This window comes from Asterias rubens, chromosome 9 (assembly GCF_902459465.1).
Source record: "Asterias rubens chromosome 9, eAstRub1.3, whole genome shotgun sequence".
NCBI lineage: Eukaryota > Metazoa > Echinodermata > Asteroidea > Forcipulatida > Asteriidae > Asterias > Asterias rubens.
Genome location: NC_047070.1, coordinates 8,958,050 through 8,985,830, shown reverse-complemented (window position 1 = coordinate 8,985,830; position 27,781 = coordinate 8,958,050). Strand labels below are relative to the sequence as shown.

The following is a 27,781-nucleotide window of genomic DNA, read 5'->3' as shown; positions in this document are numbered from 1 at the left end:
CCTTGTTTACTTCTCAAAACAAATTAGAAATAGGACCATCTTTGACGTCACTAGTTTCGGATATGCATAGAATAGTGTTTGTACACTTTGTAGATAGCCGACGTTGGAAAGCCACACATTATTTACGAAATTGGGGTCAACAAAAGGACGTTCCGGTCAGCAGAGCAAATCATAAATAAACCTTTAAATGTGTTTTCATTTTTCAAAAATCTGTTTAATCTACAAAAGATTCATGTTTTCATGGCCCCAATTTTATTGAGCTGCTTATAAAAGCACAAAAAGTAGCGAGCACAACAAAGATCATGCTAGCCACAATACAATGTCACATGTACAATTTGTCACTGGTATCCTGCTGACTTAGCAGAATTTATAAACGATATGGAAAGGTTTGCGGTGACACCATGTGTTGACTATCTCTAATGAGTTGGGGTGGTTCGGAAAATAACCGTTGGTTTCAACTCGACGTTTCGATCAGTATGCTCTGATCGTCTTCTGGAGAAAGCAGAATTGGAGAAAGCAGAGTTTTTTTAATTGTTTTTTTAAGACTACCCACAATTTGAAATGAACACATCCACACCATCGGGTGAAGAAAATTAACTATTTTAGTCGCCCACCCGCAGTCCATTCAACCGCAAGGGCGTTTCAAGAGCGTCCTACGTTATTTCAACGCAAGATGACGCGGTGATCCGACCGTAGCCGTATATACATGTCGTGCCCGCAAATTCAGACACGGTCATTATATCGATGATAATAATAATACTAGGCTCTTATAAATATAGCGCTTTATCACATGTATTATTTTGTCCTGCAATGCATGTGGAGCAAGGTTTTGAAGTATGAGACCTATTCCATTAAAGCACCATGTAGGCCTAATGGTTAACAAGGTGGAAATGGCAAAATAGGATGCCGATCATACCAGGAACACCGGGGCGAACCAAAGTGCACTGTGTTCTTTCACGTGCGTAACACAACACACGGGTCCAACGGCTTTACGTTCCCATCCGAAGGACGAAGTATCATGGTTAAGTGTCTTGCTTAAAGACACTGATGATGGTACTAGAACCACCAAAGAGGAGTTGTTAGCTCTAGGAAAAATCCGAACTGGGAATGTACTAAAAAACAAGGTTTTTTGTTTGTTATGGTGATCGAGTGATTCATTTTTCGTTGCTATGGCTTTTTTCAAAATGGGTTAGTATGTTTTAATTAGGATTTTCTGCCCGGTTTATATTTGTTTATCCGGTGTGTAGATACTGTCTAGTCCTTGGTCTTTTTGTTGTCCATTCTCGTTTGTCTTCTGTCCGTGGTTTACTGTCCTTTAGGCATTGGTGTTTAATTCTGTTGTTTGCTTTTTCTGTTTTGTTTTTGTTTTTGTATGTTTTTTTGTCGCATAATGGAATAATAATAAAAAATAAAATAATAAAAAATAAAATAAAAAAACAAGGGGTTCGTATTGGGCCTTCGAATGGCCCCAGCCCAGATTGTGGTCAGGTTTGCAGCAGATCCCAAAATGCCAAACTAAATGCATTAATTCAACGTTGGATTAGAGCTGCCTTTTCCCGGTAATCATTTTGATTATAAAAATTTCTTTTTCGTTGAAACCAAATCTTTTGGGAAACCTTTTGTACCACCAACGTCTTCGTGATTTGCGCCCGTAATTCACAGTGCTATAAATTCATTATTCATATTCATACACTATACTGACTGATAAAATAAATAAATAAATGAATACATAAAGAGTAATAAGTAGTGCGTGGGCCATGATCTGGCCAAATGTTCAAGCCAAACAAACAGAATTAAGAGAGGTATGAAATATTGATAACTATGTGCCGTAAACTGCGAGGCGCGTGTCGCAGTTGTAATTAATTGGTGATTACAGTGCGGTGAGTTGGCCCTACAGGTTTGACTGATGGTCGAGCAACTCTCGGATTACCGCCTCCAGCAAGGACCTGAACCGGGGAACGCATTTAAACCCCCACCTGCCTTGAAACCTCCAGTCGGGTCGCTATAGATGTGATGAATAACCAATTGGATTCAGCAGGCTATATAAAGAGATCAACTTTTCTCACAACTTCTTCACATTTGTTGGCGGTTTGCTACTCACTGTTTACACAGGGATCTCATGGTGTTATACTCAAAAGTACTTAAGTCGAAACCCGGAGATCATCAACACACGGAGAGGAGCCTCTAACCCGCAGTATTCCAACGAGATTCGGGTAAGTGTTTTTTTTTTTTATAAATTCAACTCCGACAATAGAATTTGCAACTCTCGTGTGTACTTAAAGAAACACGTTGCCTTGGATCGGTCGAGTTGGTCTTTGAAAAGCGTTTGTAACCGTTTCTTATAAAATGCACGTGGTTAGAAAGATGTTTTAAATGTAGAATACAACGATCCACACAAATTTGCCTCGAAAGTGCGTGGTTTTCCTTTTACTTTGCGAACTAACACGGTCGGCCGTTTATATGGGAGTCAAAAATTTGACGACGAGGTAAAAGGAAAACCACACAAGTTCGAGTGATACTTGTGTGGATCATTATATTCTACTTTCCAAATATCTTTCTAAACATATGCATTTTATAACAAACGGTTACAAACGCTTTTCAAAGACCAACTCGTCCGATCCATGGCAACGTGTTCCTTTAATTAAAAAGTTGTTGTGATTTCGTTTCTTTCATCAGCAAGGGGCTAGATAGCTCAGTCGGTAGAGCGTCAGCACATTAATCCGGAGGTCGTTGGTTAGAGTCCCACTCCTTTTGTTTAAGTTTTTAAAAAAAGTGTTCCGGGTTGCAAATCGCAGGGGGTTCCGGGCATTTCAGAGTCAGGCTAACCTTGTTATCGATTTGTGTATTTTTCACTCGGATTGTTCGTCACTGAGTCACCGTGGTCAAGTGGTTAGATTGAAGGACTTGCATCACAAGGTTGTGGGTTCGAATCCCCCAGCTAACCGCTGATTTCACAATGACTAGAATAAATATTGTCATCTAGTTACTGAATCACAATTTGTGCAATTCATAATCATAGACGTTAAACCAATGTTTGTATGAGAGAGATTGGTTGTTGCCAGCTTGGTGTTTATATTTCCTTGTGGGAGTTTGCCGAGTTCCCTTGATTGGAAGATCCTCTAAACAAACAAACAAACAAACAAACAAACAAACAAACAAACCAACAGACACAAATTGCGGATCATATTGACTCAGAAATCGGTCAGCCACGCCCCCCCCCACGTCCCCGAATATAATTTGTTTTCTGTATACATCAATATTGCCACTGTCGTAGTGATTTTCAGTGTGGATTTTTTTATTGTCTTTCCAAGTCGATTAAAAACGAGAATCCATTCAAAAAGGAACATTATTGAGGACGGTATTTTATACTACAAAATAAAATGCAGCACTACTGACTTTATGTGTCAACTGAGTGCAGAAACAATAGGTCAGTGTCACATTTTGAGAATCAATTGAACGAATGGATCGTGCGGAAATAAAGATGATTTTGTTTGACAAGATTCTCACTTGGTATGCGCACCCCTGAAAACGTTTCACGACAACAAAATATCAAAAATAAAAATTAAGAGCACAGCTTTCGTAAAAGGAGTCCGATTCATGCCTCTTTTTTTTTATATGTATTGTGTTTAATCCCCAAACGTTTTACATAGTTTCGCATGTATACATTTATAATGCTTTCTGTTCGCCGGGGATACTCTGTGAAATGGGTCCTGCCACTGAGAAAATCTATCTCTTTGCCTGTTTTCGAATGCGTCTTTAAAGGCACTGGACATTATTGGTTATTACCCAAATAAAATTGTTAGCATTGAAACGTACATGGTAACGAGCAATGGAGAGCCGTTAATAGTATAACACACTGTGAGAAACGGCTCCCTCTGAAGTAACGTATATTTTGAGGGGTAATTTCTCACTCAAATAACTAAGCATCTGAGAGCTCAGATTTTTTTGCAAAGTGTGCTTTCATTACCCTCTCTGGCAACTTGGATGACCAATTGAGTCAACATTTTCACAAGTTTTTATTTGTTTTATGTATAATATGTTGGGATACACCACAAGTGAGAATACTGGTCTTTGACAATATTACTAAATGTGTCCAGTGCCTTTAAGACATTCCAAGGTGTGTTGTTCCAAGATCATTCTGTTGATGTTCTCATTCAATTAAAGGGCCCTGTTCTTCGTATAGTACTTTGTAAATGCTTTGCTTTATTGTTAATGTGGACAAAAAGCCTTTATGATTTGTGGCTGAACAAAGATAAATTTACTAGAGTGGGGTTTGAAACAACGACCCCCCCCCCCGCCCCCGTCGGTAAGATGTTCTGAAATTACAATCACTTCTGTTTGTACAAAAAACTAAGGTGTCGATTCAAAAGATAATATAGGCCTACGATCAACAGAAATGGCTTAAGGCAAAACATATAATTTGCAAAAATTGTCGTATCTGTGAACTTCTTGTTTTTCAGTCTCCATGAAAAGCCAATGAATATCTGAAATCTTAAGTCCCTATAAATGAAGTAACTTCGGTTACCCCAAATTACTATTCAATATCCCCGACGTAAATTTCCATCTATCACCATAAATAATTGACGATTTTTGAGTGCCGAGTTTGATTAGTTTTGCGTTCTTTCCTTTGACTGCCGCCAGAAATGACATCGTGCAGCCACCAAATGCTGGCCTTGCTGTCAGCCGTTTATATTTTGATCTTCTTCCTTGGGGGTCTACCAGCCGTCCACGCCAGAAGTGATCATGCGAGTGTCAAGCACTTCTGTGGATTGGAATTCTCCTACGCTGTGGTGACGGCTTGTGGGGAGGCTAAACGATCAATACGCTCGGCGCCCTTTTTTGACATGTTTCCAGTTTTCAAATCTCCAGGTGGGTGTGTTGTTTGTGAGGCACGGGACACGTTTTGGCAGACAAGATTGCTTAATAATTGCTTGCTTAGCAGAATTGAACAGGGCACCAGAGCAAATTGTCCATGAGACACGGTATTGTGACTGTTTGTTGTTTGTTGTGCTAAGCTAATTTTTATTTTATTTAAGCAGCTCTATGAAATTGGTCCCTGTATTCTCACTTGGTGATCTCAACTTATGCATAAAATAACAAACCGGTTTCTGTTTCAACTGGTCATCGAAGTTGCAAGAGAATAATGAAAGAAGAAAAAACAAATACCCTCGTTGCACTTCGCATAATAAAAGGCTTCAGCCGTCGTCTTTTATTATTTGAGTGAGAATTTACCTCTTTCTTAAAAAACTACGTTACTTCATCAGAGGGAGCCGTTTCTCACAATGTGTTATACTATCAACGGCTCTCCATTGCTTATTGCCAAGTAAGTATTCGTGCTAACATCTATTTTTAATAATCACCAATAGTGTCCAGTGACTTCGGGCCTAATAACCTTCTGACAATGTGTTCTTTTTCTGTTTCTGTTGCTCATCCTCTCATTTCGCATTTTCTTCACTCAAATAAATCGGACACTTTCATAATTCGGAACAGAGGTTTGACTGCTTTGTAATGCGCAAACTGTATTTTCTTGCTTACCTGTGAAATACGATTATGCTTAAAGGCAGTATTGGTAATTACTAAAAATAATTATTAGCATAAAACCTTACTTGGTAACGAGTAATGGGGAACTGTTGATAGTATAAAACATTGTGAGAAACGGCTCCCTCTGAAGTGACGTAGTTTTCAAGAAAGAAGTAAATTTCCACGATTTGATTTCGAGACCTCAGATTTAGAATTTGAGGTCTCGAAATCAAGCATCAGAAAGCACACAACTTCGTGTGACAAGGGTGATTGTTTTTTCATTATTATCTTCGCAACTTCGACAACCAACTGAGCTCAAATGTTCACAGGTTTGTTATTTTATGCATATGTTGAGAAACACCAAGTGAGAAGACTGGTCTTTGACAATTACCAACAGTGTCCAGTTTGTCTGCTATAATAAGTACGACAATTCGCTTACCCGTTAACCAGCTTTCCGAAATGTTGGCCATCATGGTATCATGGGCTTTCCGCTTTTTAAAACGTTTTCTTTTTCATGCAGAACGGATACCAGCCGACTTCGACGATTCAAGCATGATCCATGTGCGAAAGAGGCAGGATTACCAGGGAATGGCCACCTATTGCTGTACCAACGGATGCACCATTAGTCAACTAACCAACTCAGGAATTTGCTGAGAGACCCCCGCCCCACCCAACCCTCACCCCCCCCGCCCCAAAAACAAAAGAAGAAGAAAAAATGACAATATAACTTAAATATTAACTTTATGACCACCACCAAATGTCAATTTAAACCACAAGGGACACTTGGCGAGTAAAACTTCATTAATTTAGGGTTGAACACAGACAAAAAACTTGAGTGGGATTTGGACCTGCGGTCTCCGGAATTCGTATAGGTTCATACATAATTTTTGTAAAAATTACTTTGTTCAACCAAATTAAAAACTACTAAAATATAGTGACATTATAATAATAGTGTTTTAATTTATGTATGTATGTATTTTAATTTCTGGTTTTACCCATATGCACCGATGTGTGTTAGCACTGTATCAGTACTTTCCCGAGCCCTGTGAACAACTTGGGTAATATGCCCATGATTTTTTTTTCCACAGAGCTCGGGTAAAAAAATACTGAGTATCGGTGTCTATGTGTAAAACAAACAAATTATAATCTTTATCCCCGATGCAAATTTCATATTATTAAATAGTAGTGTTAATTGCTTTTTCAATCTGTTTTCACTGATAACATCAGTCAAATTTAACTATTACAAATGAAGACATTAATTAACAACAAAAAATAATTACAAAGTTTTTAAAGAAAACCTGGATATGGCCTAGTGCCACAGAGTAAAGTATTATGTAATAAAACATAAATGACGTTATAAAGAGGTGAGAGCAGTTAGACACCAAATAGGACTTTCAAGACTAACAGGTCAGCATTTACCCCGGATTCAATGGTCGACTTCATAAAGATAGCCCTAACTTAGGACTAGTCTTGGGAGTAATTAAGGTTGGTCCTAAGTTAGATAAGACTGTAGTCTTCTCTTTGTGAAATCCAGCCGAGATCCCATGGGAACTGACCCATTTATGAGTCAGTATGACCCGGAATTTGTGTCAAAATAACCCGGAAACGGGTCCAACTGACGCGTTTGACCAGTTTCCGTGTCAACCTGACTCAGAAATGGATCAGACCGTCAAAGGACTCTAAATCTTACAATGACATTCTTTCCGTTCAGCCTTTTATAGCAATTGCTTTGTCTAGGCTTTCACTTACATCTTTATACAGGTGTATGTATAAAGATTACAGATGTATGTATAAAGATGTGTAAGCAAAAGCCTAGAAAAAAACAATTGCTATTTTTTATGAATACGGTCCATTGCATTGGTTACATTGATTCATAATGACCGTTTTGATACATACAGATGGCTTATTGCCTGAACTGTAATGTTTTGCATTGTAGACCCAAAGCATGATTCTGATATTCTTATCTCGATGAGTTTTGTCAAAAAGAAATTATACCGATAGCAAAAAACAACAACAACAACAACAACAACAACAACGATTTTCCTTTCCGCAGTCGAACAATAACTAAATATCGGTGAAATCAATTTAGGGTGGTGTGTGAACAAATTTTATGGACACAAACCCAAGTCAGTCCCTGATGCAATGTTTTGTTACTGCACTAATAAATTGCCGCTGCCGAAGTGCTTTTCAATTGTGACTTTTTATTTTTATTTTTATATTTGAGACTGCAAATCTAAAGTGCACAAAAAGAAAAGAAAAAAATAGGCGTCCCGGATGTATACCCTGGTAAAGTATGTGACATGACTACATTTGCATTACTGATGTTGCGAGTTTCTTGTTTATTCCTCTGAAGAAGGTCCGGTTTGGATCGAAGACTAAGGCCATCTACCCTACTCATTATTTATTGTGCAATATATGTATTCTTTAATATGACAATAAAAGAGGCAGACGAACTTTCCACACCAAAAACACACTTCGTGTCGAACGTTTTTCCTTAAAGTAAAAAGGAATGGACCCCCCTCCCCTGCGACTGCTGTTGATGTAGGCCTACACTTTTCCCAAACGTCACCAGCCTTTTATATATGAGATATGGGCTCAATTTCATAAACCTGTTTAGCAGAAAATACTGCCTGACAAATGTATTTACTAAGCAAACATTGAGTGGGGAACCAGTCACAACAAGTAGTAAGCTGAAAGTAGTTTTGCCTGGTAACTGTTTTTGTTAAGCAGTCAATACTTTTCTGTGCTCGGCAAGTTTATGAAATAATTGGGCCCTGGTCACTATTCGGTTGTGTATTTCGGTTGTGTCTATTTCCCAAACCGAGAAGTGCACTCATATTGTCCGCCATTTCTATAAAAAAAATCGTTGCCGAGCTCTCCCAGCTTATGTCATTTGCAATGGGAGTTCATCTTGACGCACACCCAATTACAACATCATGCTCTCTGTTTTTGTATTAATTTGTGGAGAACATGCAACGACTTTTTAGACCCAGTAATTGGGGCGCTCCTTTGAACAAATTGTGACATGTGCATACGAAATGCAGATGCTAACTTTGTCGTAAAGGAGTAGGCCTACACCGCCACAATTAAGTGGTCTAGTCGCTACCCAATTTTGAATTTCCTTTCGCTCTCTTCGAATGAGAAGAGCTATATGGAATGAGTTTGTAAAACACACAATAACTGAAAGGGCGGGAACTACGGCAATCGTTTTCATTGTGTGATGATGGCAAGTTTAAGCGCCTGTCTTTTGAGGTGGGAGAAAGGTTCACATTCTCTTAAAGCATAAGCTGTTCCTTCATTCATTGTAGACCAATTGCGTGTGGGGTGTGTGTGGGGGGGTTCTGGTTTTTGTTAGGGTGAACACTCCAAGTATGTCAGCTATTCCTTCGGTGATTCCTATAAGTGATTATGCAACTCTATTGTGCAGTCACCATCAAGAATGTCCCATCAAATGTGGGTATAAAACCCTGGTACCCGAACGTTCTCGGTCATTTCTGTTTACGGCGTAGCTCGAGTGAGGAGTTTTCTTTCGTTGTATTCTTTCGTTGTATTCTTTCGTAGTTTTTTTGATAGTGTAAAATTCTTATCAGTCAGTCTGAAGCAATTTTTGCAGAGTGTACGGAAGATGTGTTTCTACGGTGGTATGGCTAGGCTGCTCTTCGGGCTCGTGTTGGTGGTGCTGCTCGTCAGAATGAGTAGAGCGGGCTTCGGTGACGACATTTCACAAGACAACGAAGATAACAGATTCGCAAGTAAGGATAATTTTGTTGTTTTCTAACAAGAAAGCAGTATGAATTTGACCGCTACTTTTTCATTCGTTTTGACGAAAATCGGTATATCTCATTATAATAATTGACAATAATTGATAATTACTCAAAATAATTGTCAAGTTGGTAACGAGCAATGGAGAGCTGTTGATAGTTAAAAAAACGTTGTGAGAAACGGCTCCCTCCGAAGTGACATACATTTTTAGAAAGGGGTAATTTCTCACTCAAAATGATGAAAGACCTTTTATTATGCATCTGAAAGCACACGAAGTTGTGCAACAAGGGTGTTTTTTTTTCTTTCATTATTCTCTTGCAACTAGCCTCGATGACCAATTGAGCCCAAATTTTCACAAGTTTTTCATTTTATGCACATGTTGGGATACACCAAGACAAATACCAAACGTGTCCAGACATTTTTTAGCCATAAACCCATCGAGTGAAAAATGGCGGTCAGATTCGGAATTTTCCCCCATTCTTATTATAAACTGAATACGCTACGTTAGTTTTTATTTTCATTTTATCAAAGTTGTATTTATCTTTTAATGAAAATATTTTTCAATGGGTCACAATAAGTCTGCTTGAACATTGCTGCTTATGGCTCATGCAGTCGCCAATGCAAACCATTATTTTTCTTAGTCTTTTCCAAGATGGGACAAATGGGGGCAAAATAGGGTCTGACGTTTTGGGAAGGAGTGGACCAAAATCTATTCTACTCCAAATCTCAATGTATTTTACTTTGTATAATGACCAGGCCTATTTATTACCTGATTTATTTTACGATGTTATTTTTTTTTACTACATGAACATAAGTGTAAAGGCAGTTGGAATTGGCATTCTTACCACAAAGCACTTGATGATAATATTAAAGGGATGGTACCTTTAAGAAAGAATGTTAATTACTCCAAATATTAAATAACCGTAAGAAACGTACTTTGTAAGAAGCACATACAGCTGTTCATAATGTGTAATAATTTTAGAAACAACTCACTTCCAAGGAATGTGGTTTCAGAGAAAGAGGTTAAAAAATATTTCAATCCGAGAAACGTTTCTGCATGAAGCGTTTCTCGGATAGTGTGTTCGAATGAGGCGCAGGGCCCGGCGGGACCCTTGCCTGAGTTCAGCAAGAGTCCACCGTTGCAAAGTCTAACTCGGAGGCATTTTTAGGCACAGGTTGATGGGGGCCCGCAGCGCTCCGTTCCCCACCAACTTGGCAAGCCGACACGGTCCGATACGATAGCAGGATCGACCTACCTAGAAATTGTTCTTCATGCATATAAACACTCCAGATTTTCGGCGAAATCTTAAGAACGCCTACCACCTTTTAAAATGAAATTTGTACGGGTTGGTTTTATTGTAGACCTACTATCCACACTATTATATGATTAAATCAATCAAACGGTTAACAAAAACAAAGTTATACTTTGATAATCGCTTTCAGAGTTGGAATGTAGTCAATAGAGCTTGTTTTAAAGTTATTGGACACTTTCAGAACATAAAAAAAGGATTACAGATTTACAAATAACTTACAGGGTTTACAGAAGGTAACGGTGAAAGACTTCTCTTGAGATATTATTCCATGAAATGCTTTACTTTTTGAGAAAACAATAAAACAATTATCAATTCTCGATATCGAGAATTACGGATTTATTTTAAACACATGTCATGACACGGCAAAACGTGCGGAAACAAGGGTGGGTTTTCCCATTGTTTTCTCCCTACTCCGATGACCGATTTGAGCCTAAATTTTCATATAAATTATAATACACGAAGTGTGGGCCTTTGGAAAATACTGTTTACCAAAAGTGTCCAATTGCTTTAAAGACAGTGTGTCTTGAATGTCTGGGTTTTTTGACGACTCTTGAATTTTGTTTTTATCTAAATGGCCTATAGGGGTACAAATTTCAGTTGTTGGTAATTAAAACTGATATTTTTTTCAAATAACCCCATTGCTTCGACGTAAACATCGTCCTCAAAATGCTATAAAGCATCTAAACTAGTTCTGAACACTTCGTGTTGTCTAAATTTTATTTGCGTTCAAGAAGTTAGCATAATAAGCATGGAGGTAGAAATTACCTCCATGATATAATCTGAAAAAAATAAAAAATTCATGATACGTTGTCTCGTTAAGGATTTGAGTACTTTTTCAAAATGTCCATAGATTTACATTAAACTTACAGGGTTTGAAGATAACGATAGTGGAAAGTTTCCCTTCAAATATTACCTACTGAGGTGCTGTGGTTTTTGAGAAATGAGTAAAACAATGTCATGAAAATAAGTTTGTAAATGCTTAAAATAATTTTGGTCTCATGAGACCAAAATTATTTTCATGACATTGTTTTACTTATTTCCCCAAAACTACAGCACCTCAACACGATATATTTTCAGGGAGGCTTTCTACTATCATTATCGTCAAACTGTGTAAATTTAGTGGAAATCTGTGGACATCGTGTTTTTTGTCCTACAAAAAGTACATACACCCTTTATGGGAATTATTTGTTGCCGTAGCGAAAATCCGGAGCGAATATATGCCAAAGAAAGAATACTCCCTGATAGGAATTATACACAAAATCTGAGAACCTCGCATTTAATTATTGCTTTATAAAATAATATGTTATTTTTTTACATACATTTTCTTCGAAATGAAATGTTTCTCCATGTGAATTGTTTCTATCAAACGCAGCTTGTTGCCAATAATTTAAAGAGTGAGTGATGGGCAACTTTCTGTATTCTGCCACCACTGTTCTAAACCATTTTTACAAAAAGGGTTACCTCATTGAGGTATTATTTCAGATTGAATAAAAAAGTGGTGTCGTGATACAAAAACTTTTCCAGAGTGATAACCGAAAGTGTGATATATCTTGACATAATTATTGTTTTTGTTTACAGTCAAATGTGCTCTTGTAAAATCAATCAAAGCTTATAATTACGGTAAAAATGTTTAATTGATTATGTTGCAAGCTACTGTTTAAAGGGTGTATGTACTTTTTGTAGGACAAAAAACATGATGTCCACAGACTTACACTAAACTTACACAGTTTGAAGATAATGATAGTAGAAAGCTTCCCTAAGTATAACGTACTGAGGTGCTGTAGTTTTTGGGTAATGAGTAAAACAATGTCATGATAATTTTCGTCTCATGAGACCAAAATTATTTTAAGCATTTACAAACGTTTTTTCATTACATTGTTTTACTCATTTCTAAAAAACTACAGCACCTCAGTTAGTAATATTTGAAGGGAAGCTTTCCACTATCATTATCGTCAAACCCTGCAAGTTTAATGTAAGTCTATATGGACATTTTGAAAAAGTATCCGAATCCTTTAATGTGTCCTTGTATAAATTGTATTAACTGAATTTACTGCCATTGAGGATGTCAATATGAAATAAATGTCGTATTGAATCGAATTGAATTTCTTGTTTTCTTCTAATTAATAGATATGGGGCAAGTCACAAAGGATTCGTTTGATGTCGAAAGCGGCGTGGTAACCCTGCAGCTCAACGTGCAAGACACTGAAGGGATAAAAGAAATCTGGATTCTGGACTTCCAACCTTACAGATTCAATATAGATGCTATGCCTGTCAATGAGCTGGACGGTAAGTTTAAGGCAGTGAACACTATTGGTAATTACTCAAAACAATTATTCGCATAAAACCTTTCTTGGTGACAAGTAATGGGGAGAGGTTGGTGGTATAAAACATTGTGATAAACCGCTCCCTCTGAAGTGCCATAGTTTGGGAGAAAGAAGTAATTTTCCATGAATTTGATTTCGAGACCTCAAGTTTTAGAACTTGAGGTTTCGAAATCAACCATCTAAACGCACACAAATTCGTGTGACAAGGGTGTTTTCTTCTTTCATTATTATCTCGCAACTTTGATGACCGATTGAGCTCAAATTTTCACAGGTTTGTTATTTTATGCATATGTTGAGATACACCAACTGTAAAGGCTAGTCTTTGACAATTACCAATAGTGTCCACTGCCTTTAAATAATTATATCAAGCCCAATTTTCCTAAAGCCGTTAGTGTTAAGCCGACAATTCTGCTTAGCAAATTTCTTGGATAAGCCCGAAATGAACGAGGTCCCAGTCGCAGCAATGGTAACTGGTGGTGTTCTGGAGTGTAACGTATTATTTTGCTAAGCATAGAGTTTTGTTCTAGGCACGTTTTTTGTGCTTTATGAAATTTGGCCATGGTTGAGTGATTCCTGCCTATATAGTTGTTGTTTGTGTTCTTGTTTTTCTGTTTACAACCTGTTCTATGACAAGTCCCGTGTTTTAAAAATAACATTCCTCGGCATTATCCAAGTCATTGTAGCTTCTGTTTGCAATTGTTAATGCGAAAATAAAGTTTGATGTGACTTTAAATTGAATAGTAGGAAAGAAAAAACCTCTTCTCACTGAGAGTGCAAAATGTGCTGCACCTGTATTAGGCCTATTTCAGACTATAAAATAATTCACATTAGCTTGTTAGTAATTTCGAGAATGATCATTGATTGCCGCAACGACAGGGAACCCAAGTGCGCCCTCAGTGTTCAACTGTCCATCCAACTTCGTGATTTGCATATTGTAATAGAAATAAAAGCCTCACGCGCTTTTCCATAGGTCTGTGAGTAAGAGAGAGCGTTATATTTTCTGTGGGTATTTCTTTCTATTTCGTTAAGAGAATGCCTCCTGGCCATGCTTCAAATAATGTTTATGTTGGAGGGATAAGGTCCTAGAGCTCTCTGTGAGTATTCTTTTGTTTTTTACTCTTCGTTTTAGCAGGAAAATATTATCATTTGTAGTGCTACTTTTGAATCGGCGAATTTGTAAACTTGTGTGTATAGCCAGCCTTGTGATTGTGTTTTGGCTTAAATGCTGTAGTTAAAGCCATTATACACTTTCGGTACAGGACAAAAAAAAGTTCACAGATTTACACATAATTTACAGGGTTTACAGAAGGTAATGGTGAAAGACCTCTCTTGAAATATTGTTCCATGAAATGCTTTACTTTTTGAGAAAACATTAAAACAATATAAATTCTCGTTAGCGAGAATTACGGATTTATTTTAAACATGTCATGACATGGCGAAACGCGCGGAAACAAGAGTGGGTTTTCCCGTTATTTTTTCCCGTTATTTTCTCCCGATGACCGATGGAGCCTAAATTTTCACAGGTTTATTATTTTATATATAAGTTGTGATACACGAAGTGTGGGACTTGGACAATACTGTTTACCGAAAGTGTATAATGGCTTTAACTACAGCATTTAAGCCTGACAGCGTTGCAGAATTTTATACCCAAACTGAAAAGTGCACCGAGAGAGTCTTGTATTTCTGTTCAATAGACGTTTAACAAACTCAAAGTACAAAACCGAATGTTTCATTTTATTTACTACAATACAAACCTGTGAAAATTTTTGACTCAATTTGTCATCGAAATTGCAGGAAAATAATGAGCGAAAAAAAACCCCCACAACAGTTGCACACCGTTTGTGTGCTTTCAGATGCCTGACAGATTCAAACATTTTTGTGAGAAATTACCTCTTTCTCAAAAACTACGTTAGACCTACTTCAGCAGGGGGAGTCGTTTCTCACAATGTGTTATACTATCAACAGCTCTCGACCTGTTACTAAATAATTTGTTATTATAATCCGATGTGTGTTTATAGGACAACTGATGATGGACCAGACGAGTGAATGTTCAAGTGTGTACGAGACGGCCTCTTGGAATGACTACTTCAATGATACGTACTTCACTGATAAGGATTCAACAGGACTAGCCTCAAAGAAACTCTTCACTCAGTTCACTCGAGGATCACTAAATGGTAAAAAATTAATCCCTTGCGTTTCATTCACGCCTCACCCGGGCCACAAAATAACCCACAGCACTCATATGACGTGGTGTCCTGGGTCCACTTTCATAACGAACGCCTGTAAGCACAAAAAAAACTTGCTACGCCCAGAAAAATATTGCTTAACATAATATAGCGCATCTGCATTCCATACTCTCTAAATGCAAAAGAGTGAAAAAGCACTCTTTGAGGAGCCATAATATGGCTCTATGAGACAATAATGCATGTTTAGATACACCAACTGTATGAAGACTAGTCTTGACAATTACCAAAAGTGTCCAGTGTCTTTTACTCTTGTAAATAAACCTCTGGGACAACTTTCATTTCGTATTGGAAATGCTGATAGTCTTTTACTAAAATGAATGTGCTTTTATTGTTCCTCTCCCGCCAGTTGTCTCCCGATTACATTTTTGTATCTTTTGTCTGTATGTCTTTTCATTTTTACAGTTGCATCTACGTCTTTAATGGCAATGCATTATTACTGTTGTATCTACTGTCTTTATGTCAATGCGTTTTTACTGTTGTATCTACTGTCTCTTATGTCAATGCATTTTTATTGTTGTATCTACTGTTTTTATGTCATTGCATTTTTACAGTTGTATCTACCATCTTTATGTCAGTGCATTTTTGCTGTTGGATCTACTGTCTTTATGTCAACTCATTTTTACAGTTATATCTACCATCTTTGTTGGATCTACTGTTTTTATGCCAATGCATTTTTACTGTTGAATCTACTGTCTTTATGTCAATGCATTTTTACTGTTGAATCTACTGTCTTTATGTTAATGCATTTTTACTGTTTAGGATGCCCTGTAAGGGTCTTGTGTTTTTTCATATTTTTGGATTGTTGTATTTCCTTGCTTTTTACCAGTTGTTAGCTTTTTAATAATTATTATTATTATTATTATTATTATTATTATTATTATTATTATTATTTATTTGACCTCAACAAATACAAGTACATCAAAAAGTACAGCAAAAGTTAAACGAAAAGCAACGAACCAATCAAAATAATAACGAATACAATAAATAAACCAGCAAAAAGCACACAATAAATATAAAAACAAAAAATAAAAATAAAAACCCAGAACAGAACATGACAGGAGGGCAACTAGATGAGCAAAAAAAGGAATGAATTTAAGAGGAGCATGCATGCATGGGGAGTAAATCAACTGTGAGGGAAACAACTGGACAAATGTCTAATTATATGCAATGGGCCCAATATAAATCAATAAATTTATTTATTTATATTTATTACATTAATTTGCAAACTATGTGATTCCAGGAGAAGGTTTCCGAGACAACAAGATCACCTTCACTGGGGATATGGGGCTATTCTTCGCCTGCAAAGACTCCATCGATGAAGATTTCATCTGGCAAATGACGGACATTACTGACGACGAAATCGAGTATCGCACCAAACTGTACACCACCAATGTCAGACCCAAAGATCCACTCGTATCTACTGGAGGTAATAAACGCATCTTTTTTTTAAAACTCAATTTGAAGTAGTTTTCATTTAAGCTTATAAGGTAAACTAACATTGCAAAATCTGGGGTGTTAAAAATTGGCACATTATGGACACCCCCAAACAAATTGAAATGATTGTTAATTTATTGTTATTTTGACACCCTGTAATGTACATTTTGGGTATCTGTTTGTGGTAAGACATAGGTGTCAATTTCAACGCCCCTTGTTTTGCAGTGAACTCTATTTTTTATGGACACTCACTGAAACACAAAGCATCGTTTTGTATAACTATTATCGCCATGAAAGTTATCCCAACTTTATTTTTAATCTGATTTTATTACTTCCAGGGATATCTTTTGTGCAGTCGCACATTGAGTTGATTTGGAGACTGTCTCGCTCCGTCCTGACAAAGTTCCTCATCAGTTCCACTGCTCTAATCAGACCCATCCTTGAGTTTGCGAGAGTGACTGCCGTCTACGATGCCCTGGATAGAGCCGTCCCAACACAATCTGCATTACACATAAGGTACAAAGTTGTTTTGGTTCGATGGTTTTTGTATAATGTGAAAGGCCTGGAATTTCATCTTTGAACATGTTGAAAAGGGCAAGCAGTTTTCATTTTGCAAAGGGCACTTCCATTGGAAAATCTTAAAAGGCACAGTGAATCTTTTATTTAAGGGCACCAAAGCCAAGACCAGGGGCACTGGAAGCCATGGCATTTTGCAAAGGGCACTTCCATTGGAAAATCTTAAAATAAATGGGAAGTTTTAAAGGGCACCAAAGCCAAGACCAGGGGCAAGGAAGCCATGGCATTTTGCAAAGGGCACTTCCATTGGAAAATCTTAAAATAAATGGGAAGTTTTAAAGGGCACCAAAGCCAAGACCAGGGGCACTGGAAGCCATGGCATTTTGCAAAGGGCACTTCCATTGGAAAATCTTAAAATAAATGGGAAGTTTTAAAGGGCGCCAAGACCAGGGGCAAGGAAGCCATGGCATTTTGCAAAGGGCACTTCCATTGGAAAATCTTACAATAAATGGGAAGTTTTAAAGGGCACCAAAGCCAAGACCAGGGGCAAGGAAGCCATGGCATTTTGCAAAGGGCACTTCTATTGGAAAAACCTTAAAGTAAATGAGAAGTTTTTAAAGGGCACCAAAGCCAAGACCAGGGGCAAGGAGGCCATGACCTCCGCAGCCTGTGTGTAGTTCTAGGCCTGATGTGAAAATTTCAGTTCAAAAGTAGGATGTTTTTTTGACATGGCGAAGAAAACCCGAAACAGTTTTTAACCAATCAGGAAGAAAAGTCCCCAATAGGAAAACACAATCCGAGACGCTTTGCTGCGGTAACGCTTCTCGGATTCAAATTTAGGGGCAATATTGTTTACATAACCACATTACTTCAAAATGAATTATTTCTCAAAATGCTCTTTACTATCGAAAGCAGCTACAGGCTTCTAACCTAAAAAAAGAATTGCCATTTTTATAAGTTTACTTTCTCTTTTTTTTCCTTCTTCTCGTTGGTGTTTATGCTTTTGTCTGAAATTTTGGAGTTTTAAGTATTGCGTTGGTTTTTTGTATAATATACAGTTTAATATTTGTTTTCCTTTCCATCTTTTTTTTTTAACTTTCACTATAATTTCTGGGAGGGCACATCTTTTGAATTTGCCTTTCCCTGGACAGCCTCTGCTTGTAGCCATATTGTTGTCCAAGAATTCAAATGAAATAAATATATAAACAATATGACAACTGCTTAATTTCTATTTGATTTCCCTTTATAGGTTCCGTACTGTGGTTGACTCTGATGCCCAGATGTTATCTTATAACACGGACAGTCTGGTCTACGACCCCGATAATACAAACCATGGCATCAATGCGATTGACTATCAACCAGACGGTACTCTCGATGCTGCACCGGACTGTGAGTTTATACTTGATGAAGGAACTCAAACCCAGCTACAGTGCCAACAGGTTGGTACAGTTTCATATAAGGGAGCTTCCCTTTTTGACGACGGATTTAGCGTCATCTGCGCATACATCGGCTTTGAGGACGCCATCCCTAAATTCCTACATAAATACATTGAACATAATTGAAACACTTATAGGGCCAATGTCGCACGAGGAAGTTTACATATCAATCAGGTCCAGGCCATCCCCAAGAAGAAAAGGCTCCAGATATGTACCTCTAAATTTATATATTTATTTACTTTTGACTTTTCTTCAAGACCTGGGAGTTCAAACTGGTTCTTGATGTGGATACATCAGGTCAAGTTGATAACAGAATACCCGTTGATGCCAGTGGAACATTCGAGTTTTACTTCACTCTCTATGGGTAAGTTTTTCATCTTATCCTAAATTTCAATTTAAAAAAAAACCCCATCTATACAGATGAGGTAATGTGCCAGCAAACTGATATTTAAATTCATACTGCTTTAAATAAGTCGGGAAAAAAGCATGCATATAGCCTACTTAAAGACAGTGGACACTATTGGTAATTGTCAAAGACCAGTCATCTCACTTGGTGTATCTCAACATATGCATAAAATAACAAACCTGTGAAAATTTGAGCCCAATTGTTCGTCGTTTGTTTTAATGTCCGATGTGTGTTTGTGTACTTTTTGGTATTCCCTGGTCTGTTTGATGTGGGTTTCGGTGTACTATTTTTGTCTACTTATAATGTTTTTATCAATGTTTAATTTTTAATGTTATATATTGTTGTATTTATATTCATATTTAAATTTATATTTTTACATAGTTTTTAACGATTCCTGTAAGTGGCGGCTTTCCGCTGTTGGATATCAATAAATAAATAAAAAATAAAAAATAAAAATAAAATGAGATAACTATGAAAGAAAAAACACACTTGTCGCACGAAGTTGTGTGCCTTCAGATGCTTGATTTCAAGATATCAAATTCGTGGAAACTACGTCATTGCAGAGGGAGCCGTTTCTCACAATGTTTTATACTATCAACCTCTCCCCATTACTCATTACCAAGTATGGTTTTATGCTACTCATTATTTTGAGTAATTACCAATAGTGTCCACTGCCTTAAACTTCACAGTTTTCCTACAACTGGCAATTAATGACCTCAATGAGCGTGCATTCAAAATGCCAAATCTGATTACTCCTGTCTACGCCCTTTTGTTCCATGTTTGCTTTTTTTTTGTCATTCAGTCCATTGTTTAAAGTTCAGTTTTGTATCACTTTTATTAAATGTAGCCTACACATGTACTATCTTGACTATAGTATTGTAACATTTTGTATTATTCATTTTTTAATTACTGTGATTTCTGCAACATTAAAATGAATGTATTATGATTGATTGATTGATTTGATTGATTGATTAGATTGATTGATTATATCATAGAGCAATGAACAGATTCTTTGCTCTATGTTCTTATATATGTATTTTTTATCCTATATAAAATATTGTTTTTGTATTGAATTTCGAGCCCTACTTTGTATTTAACTGGATTGCTATATATGACATGACTTTTAAAGCCATTGGACCCTTTCGGTATATATAAAAATATAAAAAAAGTTCACAGATTTACAATAACTTACAGGGTTTACAGAAGGTAGTGGTGAAAGACTTCTCTTGAAATATTATTCCATGAAATGCTTTACTTTTTGAGAAAACAGTAAAACAATATCAATTCTCGATATCGAGAATTACGGATTTATTGTAAACACATGTCATGACACGGCGACACGTGTGGAAACAAGGGTGGGTTTTCCCATTATTATCTCCGACTCCGATGACGGATTGAGCCTTAATTTTCACATGTTTGTTATTTTATATAGAAGTTGTGATACACGAAGTGTGGGCCTTGGACAATACTGTTTACCCAAAGTGTCCAATGGCCTTAAAAAACCTTTGTTCATTGCTGTTTGTACTTTGAAAGTTTTCATCGCCCGTGTTTTCCGGGCCCTTCATATTTTTATTTAGGCTGTAATTTTTTAATAAATGTCCTCTGTGTATTGATGTTTTTTACCTGCCTGCAAAATGGTGTGAATAATTCAATAATAGGCCTAATAATAATAATAATAATAATAATAATAAAATAATAATAATACTAGGATTGTGTTTAATCCAACTACAGATGTGAAACGACCAATAATGAGTTTGATAAAGCCACTTGTAATCAAGTGGGAACGGATCCAGCCAAGATCTCTGCTCTGATTACAATCCAAACGACGGTATTTATTCAAGATATGGAAGACGACCAAGTGACCATCATCCTACAGTCACTAACTGGTAACTACTATCAAAATTCAATTAATAAAAATAATATTTATTTGGGCAAACAAATTATCAAACACATGTACCCACATTAAAAATATTTAAGAAAAGAAAGTAAAACAACAGTGGGGTGCCCAGGAGAGCAAAAAAGGAAAACAAAGAAACTATCGCCAAAAGGCGTATGTCTCCTAAAAATGTAGAAAATCTGCTGAGTAAAAGGTACAAATTTTGACTTGTTTTATGGCTACTGACTGGCACCCCAGAACAAAGATATTGACAAAATAGGGAGACAGCCAACATTGGGCTAGATAGCTCAGTTGCTAGAGCGCCGGCACGTTAATTCGGAGGTCGTTGGTTTGAATCCCACTCTAGTCACTTCTTCGTTCAACCCCAAAACTCATTTCAAAATTTACCCAGTCAGTGTCCCTTGTGGTTTATATTGATATCTGAAACAAAAAGTCGCATCCCCTTTAGGTGATCACCTGAATGCCGCTTTCCAGGTTGTATCGTAATTTGGGTGTGATCCCTGGCTACACGGCAGTTAATGGTTGTATGGCTTCTGACTGGCACCCCTGAACAAAGATATTGACAAACTAGGGAGACCGCCACCGATGGCGAGATAGCTCAGTTGGTAGAGCACTGGCCGTTCATCCGGAGGTCGCTGGTTCAAGTCCCACTCTAGTCAATTTTTCTTTGTTCAACCCCAAATCAATTCAACTTTTAATTTAATGTACCCATTAAGCCATTTAACTCCTTCATGCTACGACCAGCCGCTAGTGTATTTTAATGTGCAAAACGAGAAGTGGTTTTCATTCTGGGCATGATGAAAGAAAAAAAATAGAATTGAATTGAAATATTTAAATCCTTGAAAACATATTCAAATAATGAAGAGGTCATCCAATTAAGAACTCCCTCTGGTATTTATCTAATGAACAGGTGCAGAAAATGAAGACCTGAGTTACGGGACCGGTTCCAGAGGTGTGGCTCACAAGGAGACCGTTGACCTCAAGGTCAAGTTCTCTCCGGCCTTGCTGAGGAAGGACTATGATCTAGATCTACTTTTGTTCATGGTGTGCAGGGGAGAAGAGTACGCCAGCGATACTTACGCCCAGGTAAATATATTTTTTTCTTCTCGGATAATAGTTTGCAGATTGGTGATGTGATTGCGATTTTTGTTTTAATAGTTTGTGCCTGTGTCTGTATTGAATTTGTTTTGGGGAGAATGGTCTTGCTTCATTAAAGACAATTTCCACACTCACTTTTTATCCCTTTTGGCGTTTATATTTGTCTTTATATTTGTAAAACTTATTGTATGGATAAATAGAGAATGTGACCTTTGTTTCATTCAAATAGCCCTCTGTTGACAAAACACTGTACATGTCGTGTTTCGCCGTGCAAAAAGACGCGTTTACTTTCTAGCTGGCTGCCAAAACACGGCGCAGTACAAGCGCGAATCGTGTTATGGTTTTCGAGTGACGTCCGAGGTCACATCGTCTGTATTAGGGCATTTTTAATGTGCTTACATAACCATTTGCTTTTTTTCTTTAAATTTGCCCATTCCGCTTATTGTTGGACTGTAAAGCGACTCGAGGCTTGCGACTCTATAAATCCATTTTGCTAGTCAGAGCTCTGCTTCTCAATGGGCTCCCCTGCAGTATCCTTATGAATTCAACATGAATATCTACTTTCTCATTGTAGATTGTTAGGTTAATGTAAATTTATATCATTGACTGATCTTGATACTGTGGACAAATTAATCAACTTGAAACTTAAATGTATATTTGGTTTGCGGTAACACCATGTGTGTTACCGCAAACCAAATATACATTGATACCTCACCATGCAATGCCTCAAATCCTTGAAACTTAAACTTGAAATTATTCAATCTTTTTCTCCGATTCAATCACCAGGGATGTTTAGAGGCACCCTCTTCAGATCGTTACGTCGCCCACCGAGATGGTTCATTTAGTTTCATACCACGGGTAAGCAATGAAAATGGAACAACACTCCTTGATGAATACAACTCCAGCCATGTGGCAGAGGACATGTATCAACCATTAGAGAGTCAAGAATACTTGCGTGAAGATGAATCTGGACAGGCGCTGGCAGGTATGTAAATTGTAATGGAATTTCATGCTGGTATCATTATTTTATTCATTTTGGTTTTACCTATCGTCAGCGTTATACTACAACACATCATTTTGTGTTACTTTATGAAACTAGGTCAACGCGTGCGTGCACTCACACAAGTTGCGTGCTTCTTTGTGAAAACGTTTTTACCTCACTTTGACTTGAGTGCGTGCCGTGCATTACAATGGTAAAACAGAGTTCGGGTGCTACTTCAAAAAAACAAAAACAAAAAATTCCACTAACGGGCAAAAGTTTAAAACACTCATTAGCTAAATTAAAAAATTAAAGCTGTCTGAGCTTTGAAACTTCATGAAATTGGAAGTCTTCATGCATTATCAACAGAAATGTAAAAGAATTAAAATGAGGAAAAAAAATCCTTAAGCACGTAGCGTGCTACTTCGTGAAAACGCTTGACGCTATATACACCTATGTCAGTACAGTGCTAACGCACATCAGCGTCTTTTGGTAAAACCAAAATGAATATTCTTTATCCTGATGCAAATCTGTGCAGTACCCGCTGCTAAAACATAGGATTTGAACTGCCTCTAGCTACCGGGCAGTCTCGCAGCACTTGAATTGCAAAGGTCATTGGTTTGAATCCCTGCCGAGAAATATGCCTGATTTTTTTTCACAGAACTCGGGAAAATACCGAGTATACAGTGCTAACACACATCGGTGTATATAGGTAAAAACCAAATGAATATTCTTTATCCTCGATGCAAATTTAACATCTATTATATCATAATTTTATTGTTTACCACTTGCTTTGTTTGTGTTTTCTGACTCTCTCTTTATTCAAGTATTTCTACTTGACTGCTTATGTTACACTTAAAGACACTGCCGTCGATTTCACAAAGAGTTAGGACGAGTAACTCGTCCTAACTTAGGATTAATCTTAAGGTCTGCATGCTACAGTGTAGGGTTGGGACTCGTCCTAAGTCATAAGATTAGTCCTAAGTTAGGAAGAGTTTTGTGAAATCGACGGCTGGACACTATTGGTGATTGTCAAAGACCAGTCTTCTCACTTGGTGTATCTCAACATATGCATAAATTAACAAACCCGTGAAAATTTGAGCCCGTGAAATGGTCGTCGGAGTTGCGAGATAATGAAATAAAAAACACCCTTGTCACACAAAGTTGTGTGCTTTCAGATGCTCGATTTGGAGACCTCAAATTCTAGTGCCGAGGTCTCAAAATTAAATTCGTGGAAAATTACTTCTTTCTCTAAAACTACTTGACTTCAGAGGGAGCCGTTTCTCAGTGTTTTATACTATCAACAGCTCCCCATTACTCATTACAAAGTAAGTTTTAATGCTAATAATTATTTTGATTAATTACCAATAGTGTCCACCTGTTCATGTGTGTTGTTAAGTGTCATTAAGCCTTTGAGAGAGACTCTGCTAGTGCTATAGAATCTAAACATTTACTGTTTTTGTTATCACTATAGAATATTTTTACATTTGAAATATCAAGTGGTAATTTACTTTCCCCACCCCCCAAATCACCATTGTTGTTTATTAATGTCTTGCATTACAGGAATTTGTCTTTGCAATAGACTGAGGAAATCTTGCACAATGTTTAAATGTCTAAAAATTTACATTTTTGTTACAGAACCAGCTTCCTATAAGCAACTAAGGTTGATAGGTTCAAGGCTGGCCCTAAACAAAGCCATTTTAACATGTTTAGAAAAACACAAAAAAAACACCAGGCCTAAGTGACTATTTAAAGCAATGCCATGTTTTAGGGTTAGTGTTTATCCTAACCGTTTTTACTGATTTGATATTTGAGTATACAGATTACTGTCTTTAACTACATTTGAACTCAGTGTAGTTGCTCTTAAGGTTTCTAAAGCAACTAAGGTTAATAGGTTCAAGGCTGGCCCTAAACAAAGCCATTTTAACATGTTTAGAAAAAAAAAAAAAAAACCACCAGGCCTAAGTGACTATTTAAAGCAATGCCATGTTTTAGGGTTAGTGTTTATCCTAACCGTTTTTACTGATTTGATATTTGAGTATACAGATTACTGTCTTTAACTACATTTGAACTCAGTGTAGTTGCTCTTAAGGTTTCTAAGCTGTATGGAATTGTTATTGTTTTTAAATTGTTAGACCGCCAACATAAGGCTTGATAGCCCAGTTGAAAGAGCAGCGACACGTTACTCCGGTGATCGTTGGTTCAAATTCCACTCTGGTCGATTTGTCTTAGTTCAATCCAAAATCATTAATTTTAAATAATATGATAAAACATCAGTCTTATATAGCGCAAGTATCCTCCAAACAAGGTACTTAAGGCGCTGGTTTTTGTTGGGGTGAATATTAAATACAAACTTTCAGAAAGATGGGTTATTCTTAGACCCTATTATTTAGCGCCTTGTAAGGGTTTACAAGGGTTTCGGATATGTATATACGGATGAATAAAAACAATAAAAAATCAATTGTTTGATTTTCCTTCTCTCTACCCAATACAGTTCCTGTGCATCAGTCAAAATTTTTGAATGTCGCCCTCTCTGGAGAATCGGCCGTCTATACCATCACTACAGTCTACCGACTCGTAGAGCGGCTGCAGGAACCACTCCGTAAGCGAAGGGCAACCCTACCAAAGATGCACGACGTCATACTATCCAAGAGCATATGGGGACGGACAAGAACAGGAAAATCCACCGGCACAATCATCGAGCGACACAGCCGGGATGTTGAAGACAGCGCGAGAGACACCCACGGTCACGCCGTTCCGTTCACGACCATGGGATGTCCGGAGGATTCGGAGCACATCCAGGAGGAATTGGACTGCAGATGTCCGGTTGGCAAAGAGTACAGCTTGAAGACATTCGAGTGTCTGGAGCCAGGAGCCGAGGTGGATGTAGAGAAGGACACTAATGAGGTCCAGGAGGAGACCAACGACGACGACGAAGACGACCTCAAGAAACCAGGGTCTAAGACAGGAATGGCTCCTGCCACTAGCTGCACCTTGTGGCTCATAGTGACAACTAACGCCATCACTGTCCTTATGAGAATGCATTGATAAGAAAACCTATTAAATTATAGACACTTACACCCAGTTCACACGGGCGCTCCAGAGTTGCGCCACACCAAATAGATTTGGAGCGACTCGGGATCGTCCCCCAAAAAATGCTGGTTTCATGTTCAAAATTTAGGCTTGGCTCATGACAAGATCGCCGTCTCAAACCAAGACACCCCAGAGTCGGTCCGAATGACTGCAAAAGTCCATCTTTCGTGACTCTAGACCGCCTGTCTGAACTGGGTGTAAGATATTCAAAAGCCTTATGTAATTAAGACCCTTTAACCACATGACACAATAAGCAATTTTGTGAGATACATTTGTAAAAAAGTCACAAGTTAACGCTTCCATTTAAATTCTTCAGACTTCAGACTAAAGAGACAGTTACTCATGTCAAAGGACTTTGGGCAAGCGGTTGTAAAGCAATACACTTTCATTCGGAATTGTGCATGGGTGTTCACTGCCCGAAGTATGTGACTTAGCAAGCAGTTGTAAATCTATATCCAGATGATTGTGCCATACACTTGCATTCGTATGTGCATGGGTGTTCGCTGCCCGAATTATGTGACTTAGCAAGCGGTTGTAAAGCAGTATCCAGATGATCATGCCATACACTTGCATTCGTATGTGCATGGGTTTTCGCTGCCCGAAGTATGTGACTTAGCAAGCGGTTGTAAAGCAGTATCCAGATGATAGTGCCATACACTTGCATTCGTATGTGCATAGGTTTTCGCTGCCCGAAGTATGTGACTTAGTAAGCGGTTGTAAAGCAGTATCCAGATGATTGTGCCATACACTTTCATTAGGAATTGTGCATGGGTGTTTGCTGCCCGAAGTATGTGACAAAGCAAGTAACCATCTCTTCAGTTTGAGCAATTCAAGTGGGTACCGAGCTTGTCATTAGACATGTACCAGACCATATTCAAATCTTAACACGCAGATGGCTTATTCTGCAGAGACGGCCTTTGCAGATAAAATTGCCTAGCGTCTTGAAGTTAGCCACACTCTTTGTTGCAAATGAACAAACAACACTTTTTATAGAATCCATTGTACGTTATTTATTTAATGTTTCTTGAATGCACTGTTCATTTGATTGAAAGACATACAGTATGACAAGTACAGATTTTGAATCACAACAGTTAACCAATTCGTACATATTAATCAAGTCCGGGATAAAAACACAAGTGCACGTTGATTGCCAGGCTACCCCATATCTTTCAGTTAATTTAAAACGGCCATTTTTGATGTATTTTGTTAGCAATAAAACCTATTTGTGATATACCACAGTTTCCAGTTGAACCAACTCACAAGGAAAACATAGACTTCTGCCAAATGCCAACTGATCACACACAGAAGTTTAACCTTCACAAATATTATTGGCACTTGATATAAAGATGAAGAGAAAATATTAAAAAATTTTAAACAAAATAAATATTAAAAAAAGTTAACGGATATATATATATATTTATAAAAAGAGGCAGCAAAAAAGGAACAGAAATCTAACTTGTCACTGCCCTGGTTAAAAACTGTATGTAAAAACAAAAAAAAATAGAAAAAATATTTGAATATAGTTTAAAACTTTTGAATGTTCACAAATAATAAATATATAAAGAAATTTGATTATCTAGAGAAACTATTTAGTAAAAAGTAAAACCTACACTTAAGTTGTTGATTTAAGAGTATTAGTTTTGATATTTGTACAGATGTGTTGCACTTAGTGGATGGGTTTAAATAACAGTTACACGTTTGCACTTGATTACACACATAATTACAATATTATTTATCAGTTATATGTATGGCAGAAA

At 37.4% G+C, this 27,781-nt stretch overlaps 2 protein-coding genes across 2 annotated transcripts; both read left to right on the top strand.

The window, feature by feature from the left end:
* The first annotated feature begins 2,027 nt into the window (after positions 1-2,027).
* LOC117295119 (gonad-stimulating substance-like) lies at positions 2,028-6,205 on the top strand. Its single transcript, XM_033777683.1, has 3 exons — positions 2,028-2,213; positions 4,642-4,869; positions 6,041-6,205. The coding sequence occupies exons 2-3, from the start codon at positions 4,644-4,646 to the stop codon at positions 6,172-6,174; spliced, it is 360 nt and encodes a 119-aa protein (XP_033633574.1). The 5' UTR covers positions 2,028-2,213; positions 4,642-4,643; the 3' UTR covers positions 6,175-6,205.
* A 2,791-nt stretch (positions 6,206-8,996) lies between these two features.
* Positions 8,997-27,411, top strand: LOC117294764. Its single transcript, XM_033777280.1, has 11 exons — positions 8,997-9,272; positions 12,723-12,881; positions 14,938-15,093; positions 16,406-16,591; positions 16,938-17,115; positions 18,365-18,554; positions 18,809-18,915; positions 20,689-20,843; positions 21,765-21,940; positions 22,739-22,937; positions 25,426-27,411. The coding sequence occupies exons 1-11, from the start codon at positions 9,146-9,148 to the stop codon at positions 25,977-25,979; spliced, it is 2,187 nt and encodes a 728-aa protein (XP_033633171.1). The 5' UTR covers positions 8,997-9,145; the 3' UTR covers positions 25,980-27,411.
* The last annotated feature ends 370 nt before the right edge of the window (positions 27,412-27,781 follow it).